This window comes from Zerene cesonia, chromosome 17 (assembly GCF_012273895.1).
Source record: "Zerene cesonia ecotype Mississippi chromosome 17, Zerene_cesonia_1.1, whole genome shotgun sequence".
NCBI classification, from domain to species: Eukaryota; Metazoa; Arthropoda; class Insecta; order Lepidoptera; family Pieridae; genus Zerene; species Zerene cesonia.
The window spans coordinates 10,228,343-10,251,398 of record NC_052118.1 but is presented as its reverse complement, the minus strand read 5'-3'; the positions used below and the strand labels follow the sequence as shown (position 1 = coordinate 10,251,398).

Below are 23,056 nucleotides of genomic sequence, written 5' to 3'. Positions count from 1 at the left end.
TAACTAGATAAAATAAGCTATTTTAATAGATTTGTATGAATTTACTATATTCTAAAAAATATCAAGTAGGTAAATATTAAAATGCACTTGTATTCAAAAATTATTTTATTACCAGCCGTCAACAATACACGCTAGAAATTATTTTCTTAAAGGAAAAGCTGTGTAAACAACAATATGATTTTTCGCTTCAGAACTCTGCACTCCACTTTTATCTTCTTTTAATGTTTCCCTGACACACTCCTTGATTGCATCGGGTTGGACTTCATAGAAAAATTCCCATTCTTTTTGGAGATTGAGGCTGCTCAGGGCTTTCGTTCTGCAAACAGTTTCAAATATCATGTGTATTGTAAAAATGCCAGCAAACGACCTGGTGGATTGCATGGTAGCGATCTATCACCACCATCGAAGACTCCATATAGAGGTTTTACCGACCCATTATGGAAAAAATAGGTAAGACAATTGAATAGAATCTCACGCAAGGTTGATTAAATTTAAAAGAGTCTCAGCTTACATATTGATTGTAAATGAAATTTTGCATTTTGATAGAGAATGAGTATTTAACGTCCCAAAAGGTATCAATAAATACTCACATTGATTCGCTGGTAACATCAAACCGAACCAGAGGGAACCCAGTGTCCCGACCTCTCTGCAGTGTATTTTTTGCTAGCATCAATGCAATTTCCGCAGACTTTGGAGAATCTGGAGGTATCATCAGTACTACCTAGAAATTTATGGTAATTGCTTATTTGTTTCTTGAAGAATATTACGAGTAACGAGTTATAAATCAAAAAGCAACATTTCTTCCTTTTTGAGTTTCAATAATATATTTTGAAATTATTATAAGTAGCCTCTTTAACTTTAACGGTGGTATATTATGTTAAAACTGTTTCATGACGATTCAAAAGAGCTTGTATAAGAAATCTAATCGAAAAAAATGGTTGCGTTTTTAGGCCTATATTTTCACTTCTGGAGTTATATTATTGAAGCTCCCTTTGTAGCGACAATTCTAACCTCTGAAGGTATTCAATTGTATACTTAACTGAGAGAAAATAATGTTAAACACACTGAATTTATACATTATTACACATAGAGATCGGATAGAGATGCATACTAGTGTCATTACAAAGACTTTTCCAAAAAATTGTCTCAATAAATTGAACCACAAATCTTTCATCACAGTCAGTAATTTTATTAGATAAACTACACGTACCTGCATAACAGTATGCACATTGTATTTATCATGCAACCCTGGAGCTCGTAAGCAATGCGCAGTGAACAGCATGAGCTGTTTGGACTTGACGCAGCGCACGCACCGGGCCGACTTCTCCAGGAGCGTGGCGTCCCAGGGACACACTGAGGTACTGAGAGCGAGGCCGCGGATTGTTCCCCAAGTCCGTTTGGACTCTTGCTGTTCGGCTAGCATGGAGTGACCTGGGAAATGTTTTTAGGTATTAGGTTTCAGGACAGTTAAAGGGAAAAATGTTAATGATTTTCAAAAAAATTTGTTGAACGTTATTTCAAAAATTTAAAACAACTCATGGGCGTATTACATACCATCTACGAAGTTTTAGTTCGAAAATGAATACATGTCATCTTCAATATAACCTTGAGCAAGAGTCCTTGCGACGAAATCTCCCAGAATCAAATTATGGGAGCTGTCAGGTGTAAGGTTGGGCCACGTGATCCGAGCGTGTTCCTTGACGAAACGCATGACGCGCGGCACGTCGGTTGGCCGTGCTCGGCGTACGCGGATCTTTTCTTCATTCTGTGTTACCTATAAGCGAATGAAAGTTGATGTAGTTGCAAAAACTAAAAACGTTGCGGCTTTGTGATGAATGATTCGTCAGAAATATTGATAAGTGTAAAAGGTAACTTCATAGTCTTTTGAGTCTTGAGCATTCTAATTAATTGTATAATTTGTTGACAATTAATAAGACAATTATTGTACGTTTTGTGTACAGACGGGCTGTTTTGCACAAAAACAGCCGGAAAATTAAAAACCATAGCCCACCTGTTTCTCAATACTTAACTATACATATAATTACCAATAGCGGATAATGGAAGCCACATATTACCAGGTGTTTAGAAGACGAAGGTGTTTTAGGTTTATCGGCGTAATTTCGATAGTTCAACACATGGCAGGAGCATAAAGCCGGCGACTGGACCCTCGGAGACAGCAGTCTGATTAGATTTAATGCTATTGACATGTTGGAGGAGGGTAATAATAAAAATCGGAGCGATTCTCCTTCACCGGCTTATCATCTTGACGGCTGTTTATTTTTGTATAATTTTATAAAATACCGAAGTTGTAGAATGGTGGCATGGTGACGCTTGGTCTGTCGGACGTGTATGTTCTTAATGAATATGTCATTTGGGCTTAGCGTGAAGGTTTTAATACGAAAAAACAATACAAATATAATATCCAGTTATAACATCTTGATATTTACATAACCAAGTTCAAATTGTAGGGCCTTTATACTAATATTATATTATACAAACAAGATCAAGATATATAAATAAAGCTACATAAGTAATATTAAAATGTTTATATGTATACTTTTTGAATTTACATAATTTTTAAGGTTCCTTCTAATTACACTTCTTTTCGAAATACCTTGTCATTAAAAATGTATATGTCACAATTTTACCATGTTTTGTAATAAAAACTCAATAGAAATCAAAAAATAATAAATTAAGAAATGCCGGATAAAAAGTACCTAAATTAACTAACCAAAAATGTTGAAATAAATTAAGACGTCACAAACAAAATGAATTGCCTCAAGCTATTCGGTAGAAGCGTAATAAAACTATCGAGTATACCGCGCCATCCTTACAATCTGCAGTCCAAAAGATTCAGGAAACCGTCTCCATGCGATGTCTGTCTGTTCCCTCCAGAAAAGAAACCTGTATGTAATTTTAGAATATGTAAAATATTTACGAATGTTTCATTATCCTTTTTAGTTCACCACTAGTTATATGTTACTTTTATAAATACGAAATTAACTCAGTCTGTCTGTCTCTTTCGCACGCCTAAACTATTGGACTGTTTTGGATGATATTTGCTGCTTTGCTGCAACGGTTGTTTCAGACCGAGGAAAGATATGCTATCTATGCTGCGGGAACGGGAAGGATGCGGGTCTGTGTTTTCCTTTGTGTACGTGGTCGGTACCGCAGTCCGAAAGGCAGTATATCTATTATAACACTGTTGATCATCAGATATTTGCATTTGAACGCCTTTCATAAAATTGTCTAGTGCTTCGATCTGCGTAACGTCAGCATAGAAATTGGAGGTAACAAGCACGGCAAGATCATCCACTCGTTCCTGGCGAACCAGTACTGGCCCCGGGAGCCCAGCGTTGTCGGCCTCTGGATGTGCCACAACTCTTCGTATCTAGACATCCTCTCTGACAAGTATGCACATTCCGGTATGTGTAACTGTTTTATATTATTTTTGTGAGTCTTTGACATATTCTTTATACATTTGATATTGTTTAAACATTGTAGGGTTTTAAAATGTTTATGACACAGTAAGTTTATACAATTATATTAAAAAGTAACATTTACGAAAAGTACTCTCAAAAGTTAGATTTTTTTTAAATAACAGTAACTGATATAGTATTGTCCTTCCACATGACCTTTATTGAGATCTTCATGATACTCTTTCTTAATCGATTCTCTCTTTATTAGGCGATCGTTTCCTCGCTTGGGAATTTATTCCGAGAACAGGGGAAAACAAACTGATCGGTGTTTGCGTCGTCAACAAGGTGTTCCCCTGGGCAGCTGACGAGCTCGAGGAGTGGGCGCACTACACCGCCTCCAGGCCCGAACGGAATCGCATGTACTTCTGTGCCCATTGCATAAGGAGCCCTAACTTGTTTAAAAAGTACAACGTTAGCTATTTGTATGATGTGAGTATATTCATCATTTTATGGGAAATAAAACACACACGTAGACAGTTGAAATTTAATACAACGAGGGCGGGTCACCTGATGATAAATTAGAGTGATGCATGCATACAAAAGGACACCTGATGTTAAATGATAATCAACCACTACGATTCTCATGATCCTAAGAGGGATAGATTGATAAAATAAATAAACTATTGTAATGTGCGTTTTAAAATTTGCTGCATGTCTATCAGGTTGAAGTGCTTGGAACTGCTGCGGAAGTATCAGGCCAGGGTGTGGGAACCATGTTGCTTCAAAAGGTATTGAATCAAGCTGAAGAGCTCCGACATCCCCTTGTCCAGGTTGTAGCAGTCAGCCAATATACGTAAGTGCAGTTTATTATTTTTTATTTGTCTTCCAAGATTCCTAACTAAAGATTTGTTTACAAAATGCCCTGAAACGTTGCAAGATTTTTAACTTAGGCTTTTCTAATTACAACCATATTTTGTTTATATATTGTTATAACTTCTTAACAAATCTTCTAACGTTTGCCTGTCTTATGCTTTATATTATTTATTATAACTCTTGGCAATAGAATATTACTGGTTTTATTTTTTTTTCATAAAGATCAACTACATGTTTTGTGTCTTTAAATACAATATGTTTTCTTTATGTGACAGTGCAAAAATATGCGAGAAGTGCGAAATGAAAATGGAATGGTCTATGGACTACTCGGAGTTCATAGATGACTCTGGTCAACGCGTATTTTTCCCGCGCAGTCCTCACCAAAAAGTTTCCATATATGTAAAGTACTACGACCCGAAAATTGGCGGGAGACAACCATGTCTGCCTCCGTTCTGATTCGTTATCCTGTATCCTGTATCATGTATTCAATAGCCAAATAGCCAAATTGATTAAACTGTATTTTAATGTTTCAATAATCGTTTTGTTTCCGTCTCTACTACACTAAATACTTTAAAATTATGCGACAGTTTTTGATGGGGTTTTTATAGATAGAATGATTCATGAGGAAGGTTTATATATATATCATGTGTTATTGCACCCGTGCGAAATCGGGAGGGGTCGCTAATTATCTATGTGCTAATAAGCTGAAGAGTTTGTTTGTTTGAACGCGCTAATTTCAGGAACTATTTGAAGCTATTTGAAGCTTAAGATCCGCGAAAGAAACATATGTGTTTCTTAGATTTATTACAGTAATAAGACATAGAAATGAAAAGCTATTCAACGTGGAACTGTAAATGTATGTCCATAAATATTACCGAAGAAAATATTTTTATTGTTTTTTAAGTGATTGTCAACATCATTCATCATTATGATATTGTTTCTCAACTAATCTAAAAAATTGAGAAGGTAGGTATACAAAAAATTCAAACACTAAACCTAACTTTTCTAAACTAAGATTAAATAACACAGTATTAAAGACGCGATGTTACTTTAACACCAGACGAGCTGCGATTTGTTTAGCGAGCATATCCGTTTCATCATAGCTGGTATCCGGTAGCAAGAAATGAAACCATGAATATTGGACACATTTTTATTATATATCACTTTATATTATAAAAAATACAAAACCTGTGTAATATAATACTGGGATAGGCGAAATAATTTATACTTATAAATAACTATAGGTACACTTCAAAGCAGGTTGCGTGATCTCATGGCGAAAAAAGTATTAAATTATATCTGTCAGGTAGCTACTTCAACGAATTTCAAAGATCGAGGAAAGATGACAGTAAAGTTTTGAAATCCGAAGGCAATTTTATAGTAACTTAAATAAATAACAAATAATATCAAACTGTATCATTAGATTTAGTGCAAGCAATAGTAGATCTATGGCTTAATATATAAATTGCACATCGAGCGAATACCTTGAGATATTTCTGTAACAGAGTACACAATGCAACCTTTCGTAATAATAAATATTTTCAAAGGCAACCTCGCTGCAGGCGAACTTATTTAATTAAATATTTATTTTCTGAGCTAGGAACAATAACATCTAATCACAATGTAAATACTGTTGCTTGCTTAATACCAGCCACATTATAACGTTATATCTTATCAAATGCTACACTAATTGTGGTAAAAGTTAGGTTGAAGAAGGTTCACTACTTTCCGTGACAACTAAATCAAAACAACTATAATTATACGTGGAAAGTAGTAGAAAGAAGTAAAATCTGAAATGTGTTGATTGAACTTGAAGAGTTTTACGCTAAAATAGAATCAATACTTTTCTATTATTAGAAAAACGTTATTCATCATTTTTTTCCAGAAATCTTTTGTTACTTACACCTCATTTACATCATTTACATACCACAATAGGAAAATCACAGAAATATAATAGAAAATGTTGTGCAAAATTTGACACAATCAAATTTCTGGGCTTGAACATTTTCTTTATATGGTACAGTTCTACAGCAATAGCAAACCTAATCACTAGTGGTTAAAGTCTAATTCTTCTTAGCGTATCCCCACTGGGAGCCGCCTTCCTTCGCGCCTTTCTTGCCGTGTTGTGAATGATGCTCGTGATGATCTTCGTGACCGGCTTGACCTTTGTACCCGCGGTGGTCGGCGTCTACGTGACCCTTTTTGCTATAGGGAAAAAATATAATTATTTTAGTGTTTTGTTTATGATATTATGGAACAAATCTATTGTTACAACTTTTAAGTTATAAACTTATGTGGGAGGCGAGCACTCTTCGGCACGAATTGAGCCAGTTCGCAGGGGGAAGTACCACATCCCTACAGGAGACTGGCATGAAATAGTAGCATGCGATTGTATTTCGTTCGGTGAGTGGTCCACCACTCCAGCCTGTGGCTCCAGCCTGTGGCCTGTTTTCTTTTTCTAACCTCTCCCAGTCTATTCCTTCTTTCCAGTGGTCAATCCTTTCCTTATCCCTTACCCCTTAAAAGTAGTCAGTGCATTCGCAGATACAATATCTCTGCGGACGTTCATGAGCGTTGGTGATTGCTTAACATCAGGCGAATCACCAGCTCTATGACATCAAAAAGAAGTTGGTCCTCGTATGATACTTAACTCGTTAACCGTATGTTCCTACAGTGTTAACAAATATCTGTATAACCAAATCTCACCTATATCCATTCTTGCCCTTCTCAACAAAATCATGACCAGCGTTCACATGGTGCGCCTTCTTCTTGCCGCTCTCGTTGGTGGCGTGGCGCGCATTGAACTTGCCGTAGCGGTGGTGCTCGCCGCCCTTGTGGAAATCGTCATAGAACTTGTGCTCTTTGTGGAATTCGTCCTTGTGGTATTTGTTGTGGAAGCCTGCGGGTGTGGGAGTGGATTAGACAAACTCTGAAGAGAAGACTTTTTATTCTTGCAAACTTTTAGGTATTTATGAATAATTGTTTTTTCAAACTCTCTATTGGAACCGCCTCCTTGATACAGTGGTTAACGCATATGCGTAGAATATATCGCAGTGGTGGCTCAGTGGTGAGAACCTCGGACTTCAAAATCGATAAGTCTGGGTTCGAGACCGGGCGAGCGTGCAGGAAATAAATTGATTTTTCAATTTACCTGCGCATGTGGATAACATCACCACTGCTTAAACGGTGAAGGAAAAACATCGTGAGGAAACCGGCATGTCCAAGAATTAAAAGTTCGACGACATGTGACATCTGCCAACCCGCACTCGGCCAGCGTGGTGGATTATGGCCTGAACCCTCATAGGAGGCCTGTGTCCCAGCAGTGGGAACATATATGGGCTGATGATGATGATGATGATGATGTAGAATAGAAAGGTCCTAGGTTCCCTAAGGACTCACAAAAAATATCTTGGTCGGGTAGGACACAGAAGGCTGAGCACCTACTTATCCATAAAGAAAATCGATCAGTGAAACAGGTGTACATTATCCGCCCCGTACGAATCGACATGAAAGTCTGCAGTTACAGGAATGTGTGTGTGGTTAACATAACTACTTGATGCTAATGCTGTACATAAAAAGCTTAACTGCTTCTGAACTAGTTTTTAATATAGTTAATATTACAAACACTAGCTGTTCGCCCTAGCTGCGCCCGACCTTCATATATATTATATAACCTATATAACTGAGTGAAATTGCAGCCTCCAGTGGTGAGAGAATTATTGAAATCGATCCAGAAGTTTCCTCTATATATAGTGTTGATTCTTATCAATATATTTTATGTTTTACATATTTTTGTCCTCTTTACTCAAAGAGCAGACGTTCAACGAACCTCATAGAGTTATGCTATCAATTGACCATATCGGCTCTCAGATAGTACGGGAAATCTAAATTTCACGGCGTGTCCTATTTAAACATGATTTTGATCGTTTCATGTCGACAGTCGTAGCTGTGCAATAATTGACACGTTCTAAACGCATTCTGTTCTAACAGTAATTGCATACAAGCAACAATAGTAGTTATGCAAATCTCGCAATATCAATCACGAAATATTACCATTTAATAAATCTAGCACGTTGCTCAGTCTAGACCGATTTACCAAACATTGCATCGGACACGTTTTTTTTCGTCTACATCGAACGGTTGTTCTCTTTTGTTATATTTGCGGTCAAAGTGAAAGTATCACCTGTTATATAAAGTTATTTTGTTACAATTCATTGATTGTTGACCTCGAGTCTAATTCGGTTAAAATTTCACGGACATGGAAGTAGTGGTGTAATCGTAAATTGATTTGATACGAAAGTTTTTTTGAATGTTCTGGAAACTTGATTACGAGTTAATGAGACTGCGGTTGGAATTTGGTTTTGATACAATATTGAACAAAAGATATATGTTTCTTGTCGGACATTATGTAATATCATACTTCGATACGAATGAAGAGAAATACACAATCAAAGCTAAGAAGAAGCTTATACTGAAGATAAATATGATCATTATTGAGAAAATGTTTAGGTTTCGTCATAGGAACTTTTTTCTTACTAATCTTATATTAATCTAGCTGACCCGGCGAACTTCGCAACGCTATAGCAAATTTTTTGATACATTTACTTTCATTTTCCTTACGTTGAAGCCTTCCTAGACTACTACGAATGCACCAAAGCCAAAATTATCAAAATCGGGCAAGCCTCGAATTTTAGCGAGACAAACGAACAGTAATTGGTTTATATATACATACTTGCACGTCCCGGCTCCACCCGGGTAGTCATATGTCGTAATTTAAATATAAATTATCCTATTTTTTAAGTTAGATCAAACTGCACATGGTGTGCAAATTTGATTTAAATCGGTTGAGTAGTTTTGGAGTCCATCATGGACAAATAATGTACACGAAATTTATATAAATATACTAGCTGCACCCGGAAAACGCTGTTCTGCCTTACTCTTATCATTTAGGGGTATGAAAAATAGATGTTGGCCGATTCTTATACCGATACCGGATAAGCACAAAAAATTTCATCAAAATCGGTACAGCCGTTTCGGAGGAGTATGGCAACGAAAACTGTGACACGAGAATTTTATATATATAGATATATTTATATTTATATACTGAGATTGATAATCAAAAGCTCACCCTTTGTCTTGTGCCCTTTCCTGTGTCCCTTTTTCTCATCGAAGTGCGCTCCCCTCTGGCCGAATGCCTCTTCCTCATGGTTGCCCTTATGTCCCGCGTGGTCGTGATGCTTCCGCTTCTTCCCAGCTGCTTCTTCGTACTCCTTGCGGTGCAGCTCGTCAGTCTTGTGTCCTTTACCACCTTTGTCTAGATAGTGGTTCGATTTGGATCCTTTGCTTGACTGAAATGAATTGTTTTGTACAACTTTTATTTATTTATCAATGGAGTGGCTCGTATTCATTTAATATTTTACACTAGTCTCCCTAATATAACGGTGATTTTGTTGCTTTCAAATGACTGTGCTCATTTATCGAATGCTGATGTAACGAAGAATGTGATGCGGCATTAATCAGGTTGACCTAATAGTAGTTGTTTAACGTTGATATTTTATATAATACTAGCTGTAACCCGTGGCCTCACTCGCATGATACCCGGGATAGAAGTACCCTATTTTCTTAATCCAGACTACAATCTATCTATGTAAATTTCATACAGATACGATATTTCACGTGAAAGAATAACAAAACATCTTTCCATACTTAAAAATTTCCGCATTAATAATATTACTAGTATTACGTATATGTTTTATGAATGTATATAATTGTTATGACCCAATAGTCTAGATTTTTTTTGTAGTTTATCTGTGAAAACCTAATATTTTCTTGTTTCTGTTAATTTTTAAAATAATTGGCGGATTTATTACAAACTTCTTGGTGGGCTGGTGGTAGAATGACTTGTGATCGAAGCACAATATAAAAACAATGTAAGAATATTCATAAAAGCACGGTTAAATTATATTTTCGTTGATTATCTATTACATTAAACTTATATAACGCTTACTAAAGCTGTATATTTTTATATCAAGCGATCGAAGCAAGTATCTCAATTAATTGTTGGTAAATTAATTTTATTATTAAAATATGTACTTATAGTAAGTTCACCGATGGGGACAGTACAAAGTGATGAGGTAACAAATAAAATAAAAATAAAATCGAATGGAGAACCTTCTTTTTTGATGTCTGTTAAAAAGAAACACTTCAATCGGTTGCATAAACCCACGTAGTTACTTCCTCCGACTTCCTTCTTTTTTTAAGTCGGTTGAATATATATTTTTAAAATTAACAGATGCTAGTTTCTTCTTAAGCAAATTTTAATTTTGTGTTTTATGAGTAATGCAATTTGTTTATACGACGCTGTATATATTTGCGAATTAAAAAACATTGATGAGATAAAATCATGTTTTTTAACTAAAGAATACTCATTACACGAATAGTAATGAATAGTTATACAAAGCGGAAAAATATTGTCAATTTTATTTTTTAAAATTAATAAAGATTTCAAAACTTGACGAGACCTAAATGTCATGTTTAACTGAATTAGGTTCTGAGATAGAGAGTTTTGAGGAAATTGTTAAATTAGGTGTCCAATGTTAGCAGTATTTAAGAACGTGCGTTCTTAAATACTTCTAATGTAACTAGAGTTATGATATCAAAACATGCTAGTAAAAAGCGATATCTATACATATAATAAATCTGTAGAATGTAGACCCAATATCGTCATTCTGATTTAAAAAAAAGAATCCGCTCTTACTTAACAAAAGAAAAAATAGTATTAAATAATTTGGAAACATTTCTTTTATATTTTTTTTTTTGAAAAACAGCTTTTTTAGTCTATTTATCTTGTATACAGTATGAAAACAATGTATAAAAGTATTTGGGAATAAAACTTTGCTCGTGCATGTAAATCGTTCATGACGCTGTTTTATTAGTTTCAAATGAAGTGGTTTACAAAGAAGACGATAAATTAAACGACTTCAATCTACATCTATTATATGCAAATATGAAACAGTTTGATTTATTCTCTTTTATTTGGTAGTTGTTATAATATTGAAAAGGCTTATAAACAAGATTGAGTGTTGTTAAAAGACAATAGCTATAAAATAACAAAATCAATATAAATCAATCAAATCAATATAAAACAGTTTTGTGTTATACAGGCTGAGCCGTGTTGTTTCACCCGTAGATGAATCCACGGGCAATAGCAAGTATTTATATAACTCATATCTCATTATGATGTATAAGCTATATTACTGTAAAGTAAAATTAAAATCATTTTAGCATTTTTAATGTGAAAGAGTTACAAACATTCATCCATGCTTAAAAACCTCACGGGTTTGTAGTAGTAAGATTAACTTCTTTCATCCTTATCCACCACAGCCTACACTATGTCAACCGTGTCGAAAGTCATTTAAATCCGTTCAGCAGAAATTTCGCATTTATAAATTCGATAAGAATGTCACTCGTCGAATGTTTAATTGAACTTTCACTAAAATTTAAATAGCGGATATGAACTACACGAAATATCACAGTATCGCCGACAGCTAGGGCATGTAACTATCTATTTAATTACACCCCTGTCTAGACTTGAGAAAGTAAGCAGATAAACAAACACAAGTGCTAATCCCGTGACTGTTAAACGCTATTTATAGATTTATCTGACGTTGCCAGGTGATTTTGTGACGTTATTGTCGGGCTGTGGGCAATGACCTATTTTGGGATAACATATTTAGTTTTAGGACACTCATAACATAATATGTTCTATTTTACCACCTATTTATATTTTTCATTTAATATACGAGTATATAAAAGTATCATTACTATACAATCTATCACATTTTACCAATATAGGTTTAGTTTTTATAACTTAAATTGCTTTAATTTTAAGAAAATAAGGAGTAGAAAAAATATTGGCATGGGAGGATTTGAACCTGCGTCCTTCGCCTAACCGGGGCGACGGGCGATAGCCCAATACATATGATAATATATATTATTATATTATATAATATATATTATATAATTTAAAAGTGGCATTTAGTGCTATTAAAAACAAAAAAGAAATTAAGTATAAAACGAAGACGCTTTCACTGTCCCTATGTCCTATTTTAGTACGGATTTTTTAATAGATACAGTGATTCAAGGGGAAGGTTTAAATGTATAATAATATCAATAAAATTAAACGCGTGCGAAGCAGCGGGCAAAAGCTAGTATTTTATATAAGACTAAATTCTTATTTGAATAAACCTCCATATTTTCGGTTGGTGTCTACTTATATTTTTACTTACTTTAATTAAGCCACGATAATATAAAGTCGACCAATTTATTATTAATTTCAACATCAATTGATGTTGAAATAAAATAAATAAATGTACCTACATGTAGGTAGTCCAATACTTTAGTTTTAATCGACAAACGCTGTTTTGTCTTATCGTTTAGGGGTAACTAAATGTTAGTTAATTATCATACCTATCCAATGTGCACACCAAAATATTATGAGAATCGGTCCAGCTGTTTCGGAGGATTATAGTTACTAACATTCTGACTGCAGCATTGTCCACGTAATTGAAAAACTTAACATGAAAGATGATTTTTTTCTATTATTTTAAACAAAATGCATATTATATTACCTTTCCTCCGTGATCAGCGAAATGACTTCCATCCCTCGCATTGCCGAAACCTTTTTCGTATCCAAAAGCGTGAGGTTTGTGACTTTCAACGTGGTGTCCGGCTGCTGGCGCCAAGTCTTCTTTCTGCTGTGACACAACGCCTATAGACCCAGGCTGGCTGGTAAATTGAACAGGACTTAAGTTAGCAGGCGCTGGAGCAAGATTCACCGGCGCTGAGACAATTTCTATGGGGTCTGGATTAACGCCAAATGTTAAAGGGCCTGCGTCGATTTGGGTATTCAAATGGCGGGCTACACGTGCGTTAGGGGGTAGATAGACTTTGTGGTAATGTTCCGCACTGGCCGCTAGCATTTCTTGGTACGACGGCGCGGGGTAGGACCCTTCCTCAAAGGGTTCGTACACTTCATATTGGTGGACGTGCTGGGCCGACCGTTTAGCTCTATTCACTTCGACATCATCGTGACAGCGTTTGACCCGAACGTGTTCCTCATACGGGCCTTCAACGTGCACGTCACGCTTCTCCCTATCATGATAGTCTCTGTAGTCGCTGTAATCTTGTACGTCCTCTTCTTCAACCCAGGGTTCCGCCTCAGCGAAGGCCTCGGTCACAAAGGCAACGGCGATGACCAAGAGTGCCGCGCGCATTTTTCTCCGTGTCTACCGCCTTTCACTGTGGAATCGTCGCAGTGTAGCTGGCGACACGACTTTATACCTCGGGGTGGGTAAACACACTGTTTGCCGCTTTGCGTTTGCGCAGACTGACCGCGGTAGAGGAACTACGGAGTGTAGAAAGCGTTCATAGCCATGCAAATCAGCTTCATTATTCGGTTTACCGAATTTAATAAACGATGACCGTGAATCGCACAGATTAGATGGATTTGCATATAAGATAATGTAATGATAAAAATGTAAAAATAATTGTTTGGCAAATTACGTTTTGTTTAATTTGCATTAAAATGTTGAATAACATTATCGTTTCATGTAATTTTTCGTTATCGACATCATCGCGGAGTTTTGAGTACGTACGCTGGTACGAGCTACTAATTTTCATAAATGGTATCTACTATAATATCAAGATGTAATATGGAATATAAAATAAACGTGAAAAATGTTCAAAACATCGTTGGAAAGTAAAACCAAAGGCCATATTTCACATTTATATCTACAATTATACATAGGTAGCTATAGTTTACGGTCTCTAATTTTTATAATTAAATATTCGTTCAAGTCTAAAATGACAAATTATTCTGCAACAATCCTTGACCAGTGTTCTTTGATATTATTGTGTAATGATTACCTTATTATTGTAATACTATATTTTCTTTACAGGTCACTTTAAATTTAAATATCAATAGATAGTATGAAACTTGAAAGTTAGGACTTTATGTGGAATGATATCAGATAGGTATCTATTTGTCTACACTAATAATATAAAGGGAAATCTTTTGTGCGTTTGTAAAATTTTCACGGAAAAGCCACTGGACCGATTTCAAAAATTCTTTCTTTATTAAATAGCTGCAACTTCATTGAGTGACATAGGCTATATATTATTGTATTTACATATTATATATATAATTGAATTGCAAAACGTGTTGCTAAGAGTAAAACTCGATAACAGCTCGATATGTTCGTTTCTGTTAAGGCTTTTTCAGTTGTTTGTTTTCTGTTTTCTGTTCTGTTGAGTTGTTTTTGGGTGAAAGAGTAACACACACGCATCCTCACAAACTTTCGCCTTTATAATTTAAGCAGTATTTATGATATTAGTATAAAAATGGCAGGAGTAGGACAGGATACGTCGTATCTTATATCATTATCCTATCCTACGGGACATGTAAGTAATATTATAGTACTAAAGTATATTTTGATTTGTTAAGTTACGTACTATTTGAGACACGGAGACTTTTACGCATCGAGGTATCCATTATGACATGATTAATTACGTTAAACGCCAATTGATTTGTACTAATTAATATTGACAGGCATGTAAAGATTGAAGAACAATTGAATCACATTTCTTTTGTTAACATATCACCTAAGTGTTAAAGAACAACACTGCCATAGAAAGTGGTATTATCACGATTTAGAAAGTCATATAACAATTCGAATTTACGAGAAGTCGAGATAAAGATGTACCCGCTTGATAACAGATTATTAGCGAAATGTAACATTATGTTATGTAAGGACTTTCGTGTGCGTTTTGTAATTTGATAATGCGTTTGAAACGCTTTTTAGACTTGAATGTTGCGGTCTATACTTGTAGGTATATGGGAAATGTTTTTGAAATTCTTCGCGATTGCCTCAAATTCTCTAGTCTGCAAATATGCACTTCTCTGCCACAGATAAATAATATACCCAACTAGCTGCGCCCGCGTAAGTCCGTATCCCGTAGGAATATCGGGAAAAAAAGTTGCCTTTATGTTATTCAAGTTGTCCAGCTGTCTACGTACCAAATTTCATAGCAATCGGTTCAGTAGTTTTTGCGTGAAAGAACAACAAACATACACACATCCTTACAAACTTTCGATTTATAATATTAGTAGGATAATACAATATAGTAGGATAAGATATTATACTCGTTCCGTTTCCGTTTGTGTTGTCCATACAAATCTACAAATCATAAATCTATATCTACACTAATATTATAAAGAGGAAGAATTTGTATTTTTGTATGTTTGTAATTTATAAACTCAAAAACTACTGGACCGATTTTAAAAATTCTTTCATTAGAAAGCTGCAATTTCGCTGAATGACACAGGCTATGTACCACCGGCGAAGCCGGTGCGAACAGCTAGTCCTTAATGACATCGTTCTTTCTAAATCTCGTCACGTCGCTGTCACAATATTGGGAACAGTTTGATTAAAGTTTTTTACCGAATAATCTGAAAATGTTACTCAATCTTAAGATTGGTACGCACGACCTTGCTCACTTGTTTTAATGTTTTAAAATCAACGATGTAATAAAGATGTTTTGTATGTGGTAGTCGAGCACGCTTAGGCACGAATTGGGCCAGCTCGCACCGGGGAAGTACCACACCGCCACAGAAGACCGGCTTAAAATAGCATTCTGCTGTGTTTCGTTTGGTGAGTGGGAGAGCCGGAGGCCCATATCCTTTTCTTACTTTCTTAATCCATTCCCAAAAAGTCAGCAATCCATTTGTAGAGGCGTAAGGTCTGCAATGGACCTTCCATTGCTTTGCTTATTCCTTATGCCTGTATAAATATTCATGGGCGCTAGCATAGCGCTTACCATCAGGCGTCCGAACCAGCTCCATTGCGACATAGAATAAAAAAGTGTTATAGCTAAGATGTTTTGGCAATATGTATTCTATATACCAACAATATATAACGCCATCCACAGAAGAGCAGTGTGAAATAGTATCTACTGTGTTCGTTCGGTGGATGGGAGAGAAGGAGGCCCGCATCCATTTCCTTACACTCTCCAGTCTTTTCCTTTATTCCCCTTAAAATTTCTTACTATATTTCACACTTTTTAAAGCAATCCATTTGCAGCGATATTAGTTCGAGGCAAATGGCCTTACGCCACTGCAAATGTTCATGGACGGTGGAAGCGTTCGTCGTCAGTCCTATCAGCTCCTTTGCCGTTTATTAGATAAAAAAGTCCTTGGTCGCATCTCGAACTATTTCAAATTTCATAGAAATTAGTATGGCAGTTTAGGTGAAATCAGAAGAATGGTTGTTAGATGGAAAATAATATAACTTAACTCATACCAAAATCTTGATTTGATAGATTAATCATCATCATCATCATCAGCCCATATATGTTCCCACTGCTGGGACACAGGCCTCCTATGAGGGTTCAGGCCATAATCCACCACGCTGGCCAAGTGCGGGTTGGCAGATATCACATGTCGTCGAACTTTTAATTCTTGGACATGCCGGTTTCCTCACGATGTTTTCCTTCACCATTTAAGATAGATTAATAATACAATTAAATTAGTTAATGATAGACATAAAATCCTATCCTATTCTACTAATATTATAAATGCGAAAGTTATGTGTATGTTTGTTATTCTTTCACGCAAAAACTACTGAGCTAATTGCAATAAATTTTTTTTATATGTTTCTGTTAAGGACGTATCGTACGTAGAAAGGTGGACAACTGAGATAACATATAGGCAACTTTCATCCCGATATTCCTACGGGATACAAACTTACGCGGGTGAAACCGCGGGGCGCAGCTAGTAAACATTAAATAATAATTCTTAATATAAGAAATAAAACCCAAAAGTTATAGCGTTCATTTATTCCAAATTAATTAGTAGATACATATATAATTCCTATGATGTTTTATATTTACAAAATGGTTGATGTAGCCTATGTATTTGTGTGGTTCTTTCAGCTATGTGTTGTATCCGTGGTTCTTTAATTTTGCATATTTTTATTACTAAAAAGGTAATTTTAAAATATGATATAATCACAAACAAAACTTCTCATATTCTTATGTATGTAATTAATGAGTATACTTACAATGTGTTTAGAAAAAATAACAATAATGATGTCCTATTATGTAGTTTATACTGTATTACTGTATAATATTTTACACAAAAACTAAAAAGTTTTAACGATATTATTATTGTAGTATATTTTTACTTGAAAGAAGCAAAAAAACCTGCATAAAATATATTATATTAAAGAAAATTAAACGTTTTTATTCAAACATAATTTTTAATTAGCTATTGTTACTAAAATGCTGCATTAATAATAATTCACTTTTTAGTACAAATGTTGTTTTAAATTTTTATTCCCCAAATTGTAACTATAAATAAAATTAAATTATGTTGTTAATAAAATTATAAATACAATTTTATTACATTTAAAAAATATATGATATTTAGACGCGATTGAGAATAATAAAAAAAATAGTAAATATATTAATTATTATTCTCATATAGATATTTTTTCCAGATAAAAAAGAACATTTTGTGTACCATGAGAGATAACATTTCTATTGATTTTTTTATACATCTTGCAAGACATGGTACACATACTGTCATTCATAGTAGCGTATGGTCTGTTGTAATAAAAACCGAAGTAATAATTTATTTACTTACAAAAAACGATTAAAAATATTTAAAACATAACAATTAATGTTTGTTTTTTTCATGAAGGTATTATTTAGTGTTTCCATTTAATTACATTGAAAAGTTTGCTCCATGAATGGGAGTTTTATTTCGCCATTCACGCAACTAATACGTTTTTATTAAATGATCCGAAACTATGGCAAAAGGGTCGGGATCTTTTATTTTCTTTTTATTTAGCGGACAACTTTTTTGTTTCGTTCCCGTTTCGGATTTGTTGTGTGTCTGTTTGTATGCGATCGGCAGAGTGTTCCTTTGGCAACTCGGTTTCACTAGCACTTCACTGTGTAATGTTCTATAGTTTTTGGTTGATGACGCACTTGGCGACGCCTGTGACGGCACCTCTAGTTGGCTGTGATGGAGGCACGTAGATTTCACCTGAAATTATTAAATAATTTCTATGTTTGGTTATATTGATATATTTCAAAGTTTTTGTTAATTGTAATTCGAGAAGTTAAAGACTTCTATTTTCTCATGGAGTTTATAAATACATTGTGTTAATTCTTGAAGTAAAAACTTTGTTGACCGCTTTCGAATATTGCGGGAACGAAGGTATGAAATTTAACTTATAGTTTACATAAAGAAGAATAAAATTTATATAATATACATAACATAATATTAAAGTGATGTGTCTATATCTTTCGAACAACATTATCATAGTAAGTTAATTATAATGCTATGCACCTGCGTGGCGCGCGCGTACTTGGCGGCGCGCGAAGCGAGCTCGGCGCGCACGCGCAGCGCCGCCGCCGCCCGCCGCGCGCCGCCCACCGCGCCTGCGCGCTGCCATCTGCACATATACATTATAATAATATTATAATAGTAACTATATAAATTCATACACACACAACACACACACACATTCACACCCTCCCATATAGATTACTAGCTGCGCCCTGCACTTTCACCCGCGTAAGTCCTTATCCCGTAGGAATATCGGGATAAAAAGTTGCCTATATGTTATTCCAGTTGTCCAGCTGACTACGTACCAAATTTCATTGCAATCGGTTCAGTAGTCTTTGCGTAAAAAAGCAACAAACGCACACACATCCTTACAAACTTTCGCATTTATAATATTAAGTAGGATTAGTAGGAATAGGATAACAATATAACGCACCTACCGCACCTTGCTGCCTTTACACATCACACATTCACATTTAACATACTACTGCGACAGAATAATTTTATAATGTGTTACTGACGTTGGTTCATACTAATACAGATTCCGATGAATGTTCATACACAATAGATCCAATATCGTATATGAATGTTCATGTGTGCAGCACTACACACACATGTTTTCATTCAGAAATTATTGGCCGCTTGTCAACTAAAACTGCTAACAAAATTATAATCATACTATATCTTAAAATTAAAATTCAACCCAATTTCAACTGTTCCTTCAATGAATTAAAAAACAATTTCTAAATACTTCCAAATGAGACTTTGCTCATATATTTTTCAGGAAAAAAATAATATATCTTAGAAATAAAAGAAAGCCATATCCATTAAATCATATCCATAAAATAAACTGTGATCACCGTATAAGCAAATGCAGCAGTCTAGCGCGCTGCCCAGCAGCACGCAACAGCACACCGGCCGCACGCAGCGCCGCTCCACCCGCACCTGCCGCACCTGTGGCGTGTGCCGTATTTGTCGCGTGTGCCGCACTTGCAGCGCGCGACACGCCGAGTGCGCGGACGTAGTAGTCGTATGACAGCGGCCATAGACCTGTAGAATGTGGATGTATGTGTCTCGTCATATAGCTTTGTCACTATCGTTTCCGCGTTAGATCGGTGTGGTGGATCAGGTTTAATTACATATTAATTATAAGAAATTATGTCTTAACAGTTGTTGAGATTTTATTATTCTCCAAGATTAAATCACTACGTAGTATAAAACACAGTCGCGTCCTCTGTTTGTCCCCATGTGCTGTATGCTTAAATCTGAAATTACACAACGGAGTGATCCACCTTTTTTGTAGAAAATAATAATTATTAACAATGCTTAAGCACTTACATGAATAAATATTTATTTTAAGCCCCCAAACAAAATTACTATAAACAATTTCATAATAATATCCCACACTCACCTCTCCCCTTCAACCAGTTCCCATACAGATAGTAATGCTCCCAGTTCCTCGGCTCCAGCTCGACCAGTTTGTCGAGTATCGCTCGCTTCTCCCTCTCCTCTGCGACGAGGAAGAGCTCGAGGTAGGCTTGCACGAAGCGCGGCTCCAACGCAATGCACCGCTCAAGCATTTTCAACGCGTCCGATATGCGATTCTTCTTTCTGGAAATTGTTTTAAAGAAATAAATAAATCGTCCTGGTTTTGCAGTAAGACGCATTAAATCATCAAAAGCAACTAGGATCAAAACAATATCGGGACGGTAATCGTAATATATATAAATCTCGTGTCACAATGTTTGTCCTCAATGGACTCCTAAACCATTTAACCGATTATAATAAAATTCGCACACCATGTGCAGTTCGATCCAATTTGAGAGATAGGATAGTTTAAATAATTTTAATTACGATAAATGACAACCCGGGCGGAGCCGAGGCGTGCAGCTAGTATTATGTAAGGTTCTTGCATTTTAGTTAAGCCGTGGATTTTAGTGATACGATTTTCCTTCTTGGAATGCATTTGACTAGGATATACATGCATTTTTTAACGTATGTACAATTGTACATTGTACATGTAAATCATCTTTATAAGATTATAATATAGTATCTTTTATTTGTATCTGTATGTTAACGTATGCCAACAAAATATTTTTAATTTGATTTCATTGTGGGCGGTGGTAGCCGCTTACTATCGGCGACCAACCAGCTCCATTACCGACAGTGACATAAAGTAGTTCTCTATAACATTAAACTATCATTTAACTCTCATTTATCTATATCTAGTAACTATTTTACCTGTTTTATTTGTTAGTGAATTAAATTTATCTCCTCAATAAACAGATTTTAAAACTCATAATATTGACTTAACGTTGTCGTCAATCAAAGTTTCTTTGTTATAGGCGAGTCTTTGGCCGATAAAAGCCTTTCAGTTAAACTATTTGCGCATCGTACACTTGACATTGCTCATTTATTTACTGGAATGAAAAGCTTTACAAATAAATAAATAGTGTTCTAAGTGATACATTGTTATTTAAGATTTATTTACGTTACATCAAAGCTATTTAGATAAATTGTGCAGTATATTTAGTTAAACTATCCAATGAATAAAAAAATAATGATCAAGTTTTTCTTCTTAGATTCCTTTTTCTTGTGTATCTTTTCCCAAATAATTTTATTCCCAATTTACATATCTTTATCTAACGGCCTGTTAGGTCACATACACTCATAAACACTGACAAAACGTGTAGTGTTGTCAGAACTCCTACTATCATCTATCCCTTTTTGGTCCCCTCCCCCCTCCCTCAGCCGTCAGCGCTGGATGACTCACCGGTAGAGCTTGGCGAGGTTGTAGTGCGCGTTCAGGTGGCGGCGGTTGTAGCGCAGCGCGAGCAGGAAGTGCTGCTCGGCGCGCTCGCCCGCCGCCAGCGCACCCAGGTTGTTGTGCGCGCTTGCGTAGCTCGGCCATAGCCTGCGGGTGTGGGGTACACGGTATTCTGTATGTGTTTGAGGCTATACACGTTGTCCCGGTTGTGTGCACCTTGAAACTTATAGTATTTCCACGTTGATTGCGTAAATAATAGACAATAAATCCGAAACACTATTTTTCTATTAGATGAATTCTTAAAATTCTATCTGTAACCTAACTGGCCACCTTCACCTTTGCCATCCGCACGCGCTTACTACTACTACTACTACTACTATATACTATATATTGGCGGAGCGGTATAGGCAGGCTGCGCGAAGCTAGGGATGTAGTTCAACATGGAGTTTAAAAAATAACCAAATAAGAGATTTTTTACACCGTTCTGTTATTTATGTATTTAAACGTAATCACAGTAAACAAAACTATAAGTTTCATTGAGCATAGTACCTACACCACCTGCGAGACATCTCCACTCAAACTCAAACATCTAAACATTTAGAAGCGCTTTTGAATCGTCAAAACACAAAATTTTGTATCGTTTCAGACAGCAGTTTGTGCTAATAAGAGCCGGAAAGTAATTCTGTAATTTCTCTTTTAAAAAATGGACCTGCATTTTTTAAACGTTCATAGTATGACAGAAAAGTGATGCCAAAGAACTAATTACTCAGACAGACGGTAATTTTCCAACTAACGCGGAAATACTTGCTAAAAATAGAAATCATAACTGAAAGACATTAGCTGCAATATTCGTAAGAAATAATGAACGAATTAATAGTTAGATAAACAACTTACTTCAGCGCTTCTTTGTAATGTTTGATCGCGTTTTCCTGTTGCTCGATATCTTTTAAGAAGTTTGCAAAATTGTAGTGAAGTTTCGCATTGTGCGGCAGAACGGCGAGGTCGGCTCTGAAATTGTTAAATAATGTATTGTTTTACTTTGTTTATATTTAATACTTAAAAGTATATTTTATGTGAATAATATATTCATGTGAACTTAAAAAAAAACATGTAGAATAAGAACAATTTTGAAATAACAATTCTGTTTTCGTATTAAAACCTGATATATTTACTTCAAATCTTATTAGATAGAAGCAAAACATACGTAAGTTAACGTTGCTAATATTATTGTGCAGGCGTTAGTATAATTATCCAACTAATATTTTAAGTTCGAAAGTTTGCGAGGATGGATGTATATGTAAGTTTGTAACTCTTTTACGCAACAACTACTGAACCGATTGTAATGAAATTTGGTATGTAGACAGTTGGACAACTGTTTTAACACATAGGCAACTTTTAATCTCGATATTCCTACGGGACACACACTTACGCGGGTGAAACCGCGGGGCGCAGCTAGTACAATAATATTTGAACAATTTGAAGGGTTTCTTTTTAGAATTGAGCTGTTAGCTGATGGACTGATTTAATGTTCGCATGCCAGCCACAAATTTCATCACATGCATAAGTTTCAGCTCGGAGTAATTTTGA

The 23,056-nt window shown here is 35.5% G+C and overlaps 4 protein-coding genes across 4 annotated transcripts in view; 1 reads left to right on the top strand and 3 right to left on the bottom strand.

The window, feature by feature from the left end:
• Positions 1-138: 138 nt before the first annotated feature.
• On the bottom strand, positions 139-2,460 carry LOC119833568. Its single transcript, XM_038357633.1, has 5 exons — positions 2,076-2,460; positions 1,606-1,774; positions 1,211-1,431; positions 591-721; positions 139-316 (listed from the first exon to the last, which is right to left on the bottom strand). Exons 1-5 carry the CDS (start codon positions 2,205-2,207, stop codon positions 139-141), a joined length of 831 nt encoding a protein of 276 aa, XP_038213561.1. The 5' UTR covers positions 2,208-2,460.
• A 308-nt stretch (positions 2,461-2,768) lies between these two features.
• On the top strand, positions 2,769-4,748 carry LOC119833405. The gene is made up of 5 exons (XM_038357396.1): positions 2,769-2,906; positions 3,254-3,425; positions 3,688-3,908; positions 4,142-4,272; positions 4,568-4,748. The coding sequence occupies exons 1-5, from the start codon at positions 2,769-2,771 to the stop codon at positions 4,746-4,748; spliced, it is 843 nt and encodes a 280-aa protein (XP_038213324.1).
• A 968-nt stretch (positions 4,749-5,716) lies between these two features.
• On the bottom strand, positions 5,717-13,682 carry LOC119833375. The gene is made up of 4 exons (XM_038357362.1): positions 12,923-13,682; positions 9,421-9,640; positions 6,999-7,191; positions 5,717-6,497 (listed from the first exon to the last, which is right to left on the bottom strand). Exons 1-4 carry the CDS (start codon positions 13,565-13,567, stop codon positions 6,356-6,358), a joined length of 1,200 nt encoding a protein of 399 aa, XP_038213290.1. The 5' UTR covers positions 13,568-13,682; the 3' UTR covers positions 5,717-6,355.
• A 4,095-nt stretch (positions 13,683-17,777) lies between these two features.
• LOC119833655 (protein O-mannosyl-transferase TMTC1-like) overlaps positions 17,778-23,056 on the bottom strand; it is a 116,009-nt gene continuing 110,730 nt past the window's right edge. Inside the window, exons 10-15 of the mRNA XM_038357763.1 lie at positions 22,364-22,477; positions 21,476-21,616; positions 20,114-20,313; positions 19,563-19,752; positions 18,706-18,811; positions 17,778-18,399 (exon numbers count right to left, since the gene is read on the bottom strand). Of these exons, the coding sequence (XP_038213691.1) occupies positions 18,130-18,399; positions 18,706-18,811; positions 19,563-19,752; positions 20,114-20,313; positions 21,476-21,616; positions 22,364-22,477 (1,021 nt within the window). The 3' untranslated portion in view covers positions 17,778-18,129. The remainder of the gene's footprint in view (positions 18,400-18,705; positions 18,812-19,562; positions 19,753-20,113; positions 20,314-21,475; positions 21,617-22,363; positions 22,478-23,056) is intronic.

What these genes read in the sequence shown, in the direction of transcription:
- LOC119833375 (XM_038357362.1), bottom strand. Translation starts at nt 13,567, where the DNA reads ATGCGCGCGGCACTCTTGGTCATCGCCGTTGCCTTTGTGACCGAGGCC. An exon ending in GAAAGGGCACAAGACAAAGG is followed by an intron (nt 7,192 to 9,420) that starts GTGAGCTTTTGA and finishes CCACACCCGCAG; the next exon opens with GCTTCCACAACAAATACCAC. An exon ending in AAGGGCAAGAATGGATATAG is followed by an intron (nt 6,498 to 6,998) that starts GTGAGATTTGGT and finishes TTTTCCCTATAG; the next exon opens with CAAAAAGGGTCACGTAGACG.
- LOC119833405 (XM_038357396.1), top strand. Translation starts at nt 2,769, where the DNA reads ATGAATTGCCTCAAGCTATTCGGTAGAAGCGTAATAAAACTATCGAGT. An exon ending in TCCCTCCAGAAAAGAAACCT is followed by an intron (nt 2,907 to 3,253) that starts GTATGTAATTTT and finishes AAAATTGTCTAG; the next exon opens with TGCTTCGATCTGCGTAACGT. An exon ending in TGACAAGTATGCACATTCCG is followed by an intron (nt 3,426 to 3,687) that starts GTATGTGTAACT and finishes TCTCTTTATTAG; the next exon opens with GCGATCGTTTCCTCGCTTGG.
- LOC119833568 (XM_038357633.1), bottom strand. Translation starts at nt 2,207, where the DNA reads ATGTCAATAGCATTAAATCTAATCAGACTGCTGTCTCCGAGGGTCCAG. An exon ending in CGCAAGGACTCTTGCTCAAG is followed by an intron (nt 1,432 to 1,605) that starts GTTATATTGAAG and finishes AACATTTCCCAG; the next exon opens with GTCACTCCATGCTAGCCGAA. An exon ending in ATGTGCATACTGTTATGCAG is followed by an intron (nt 722 to 1,210) that starts GTACGTGTAGTT and finishes ATAAATTTCTAG; the next exon opens with GTAGTACTGATGATACCTCC.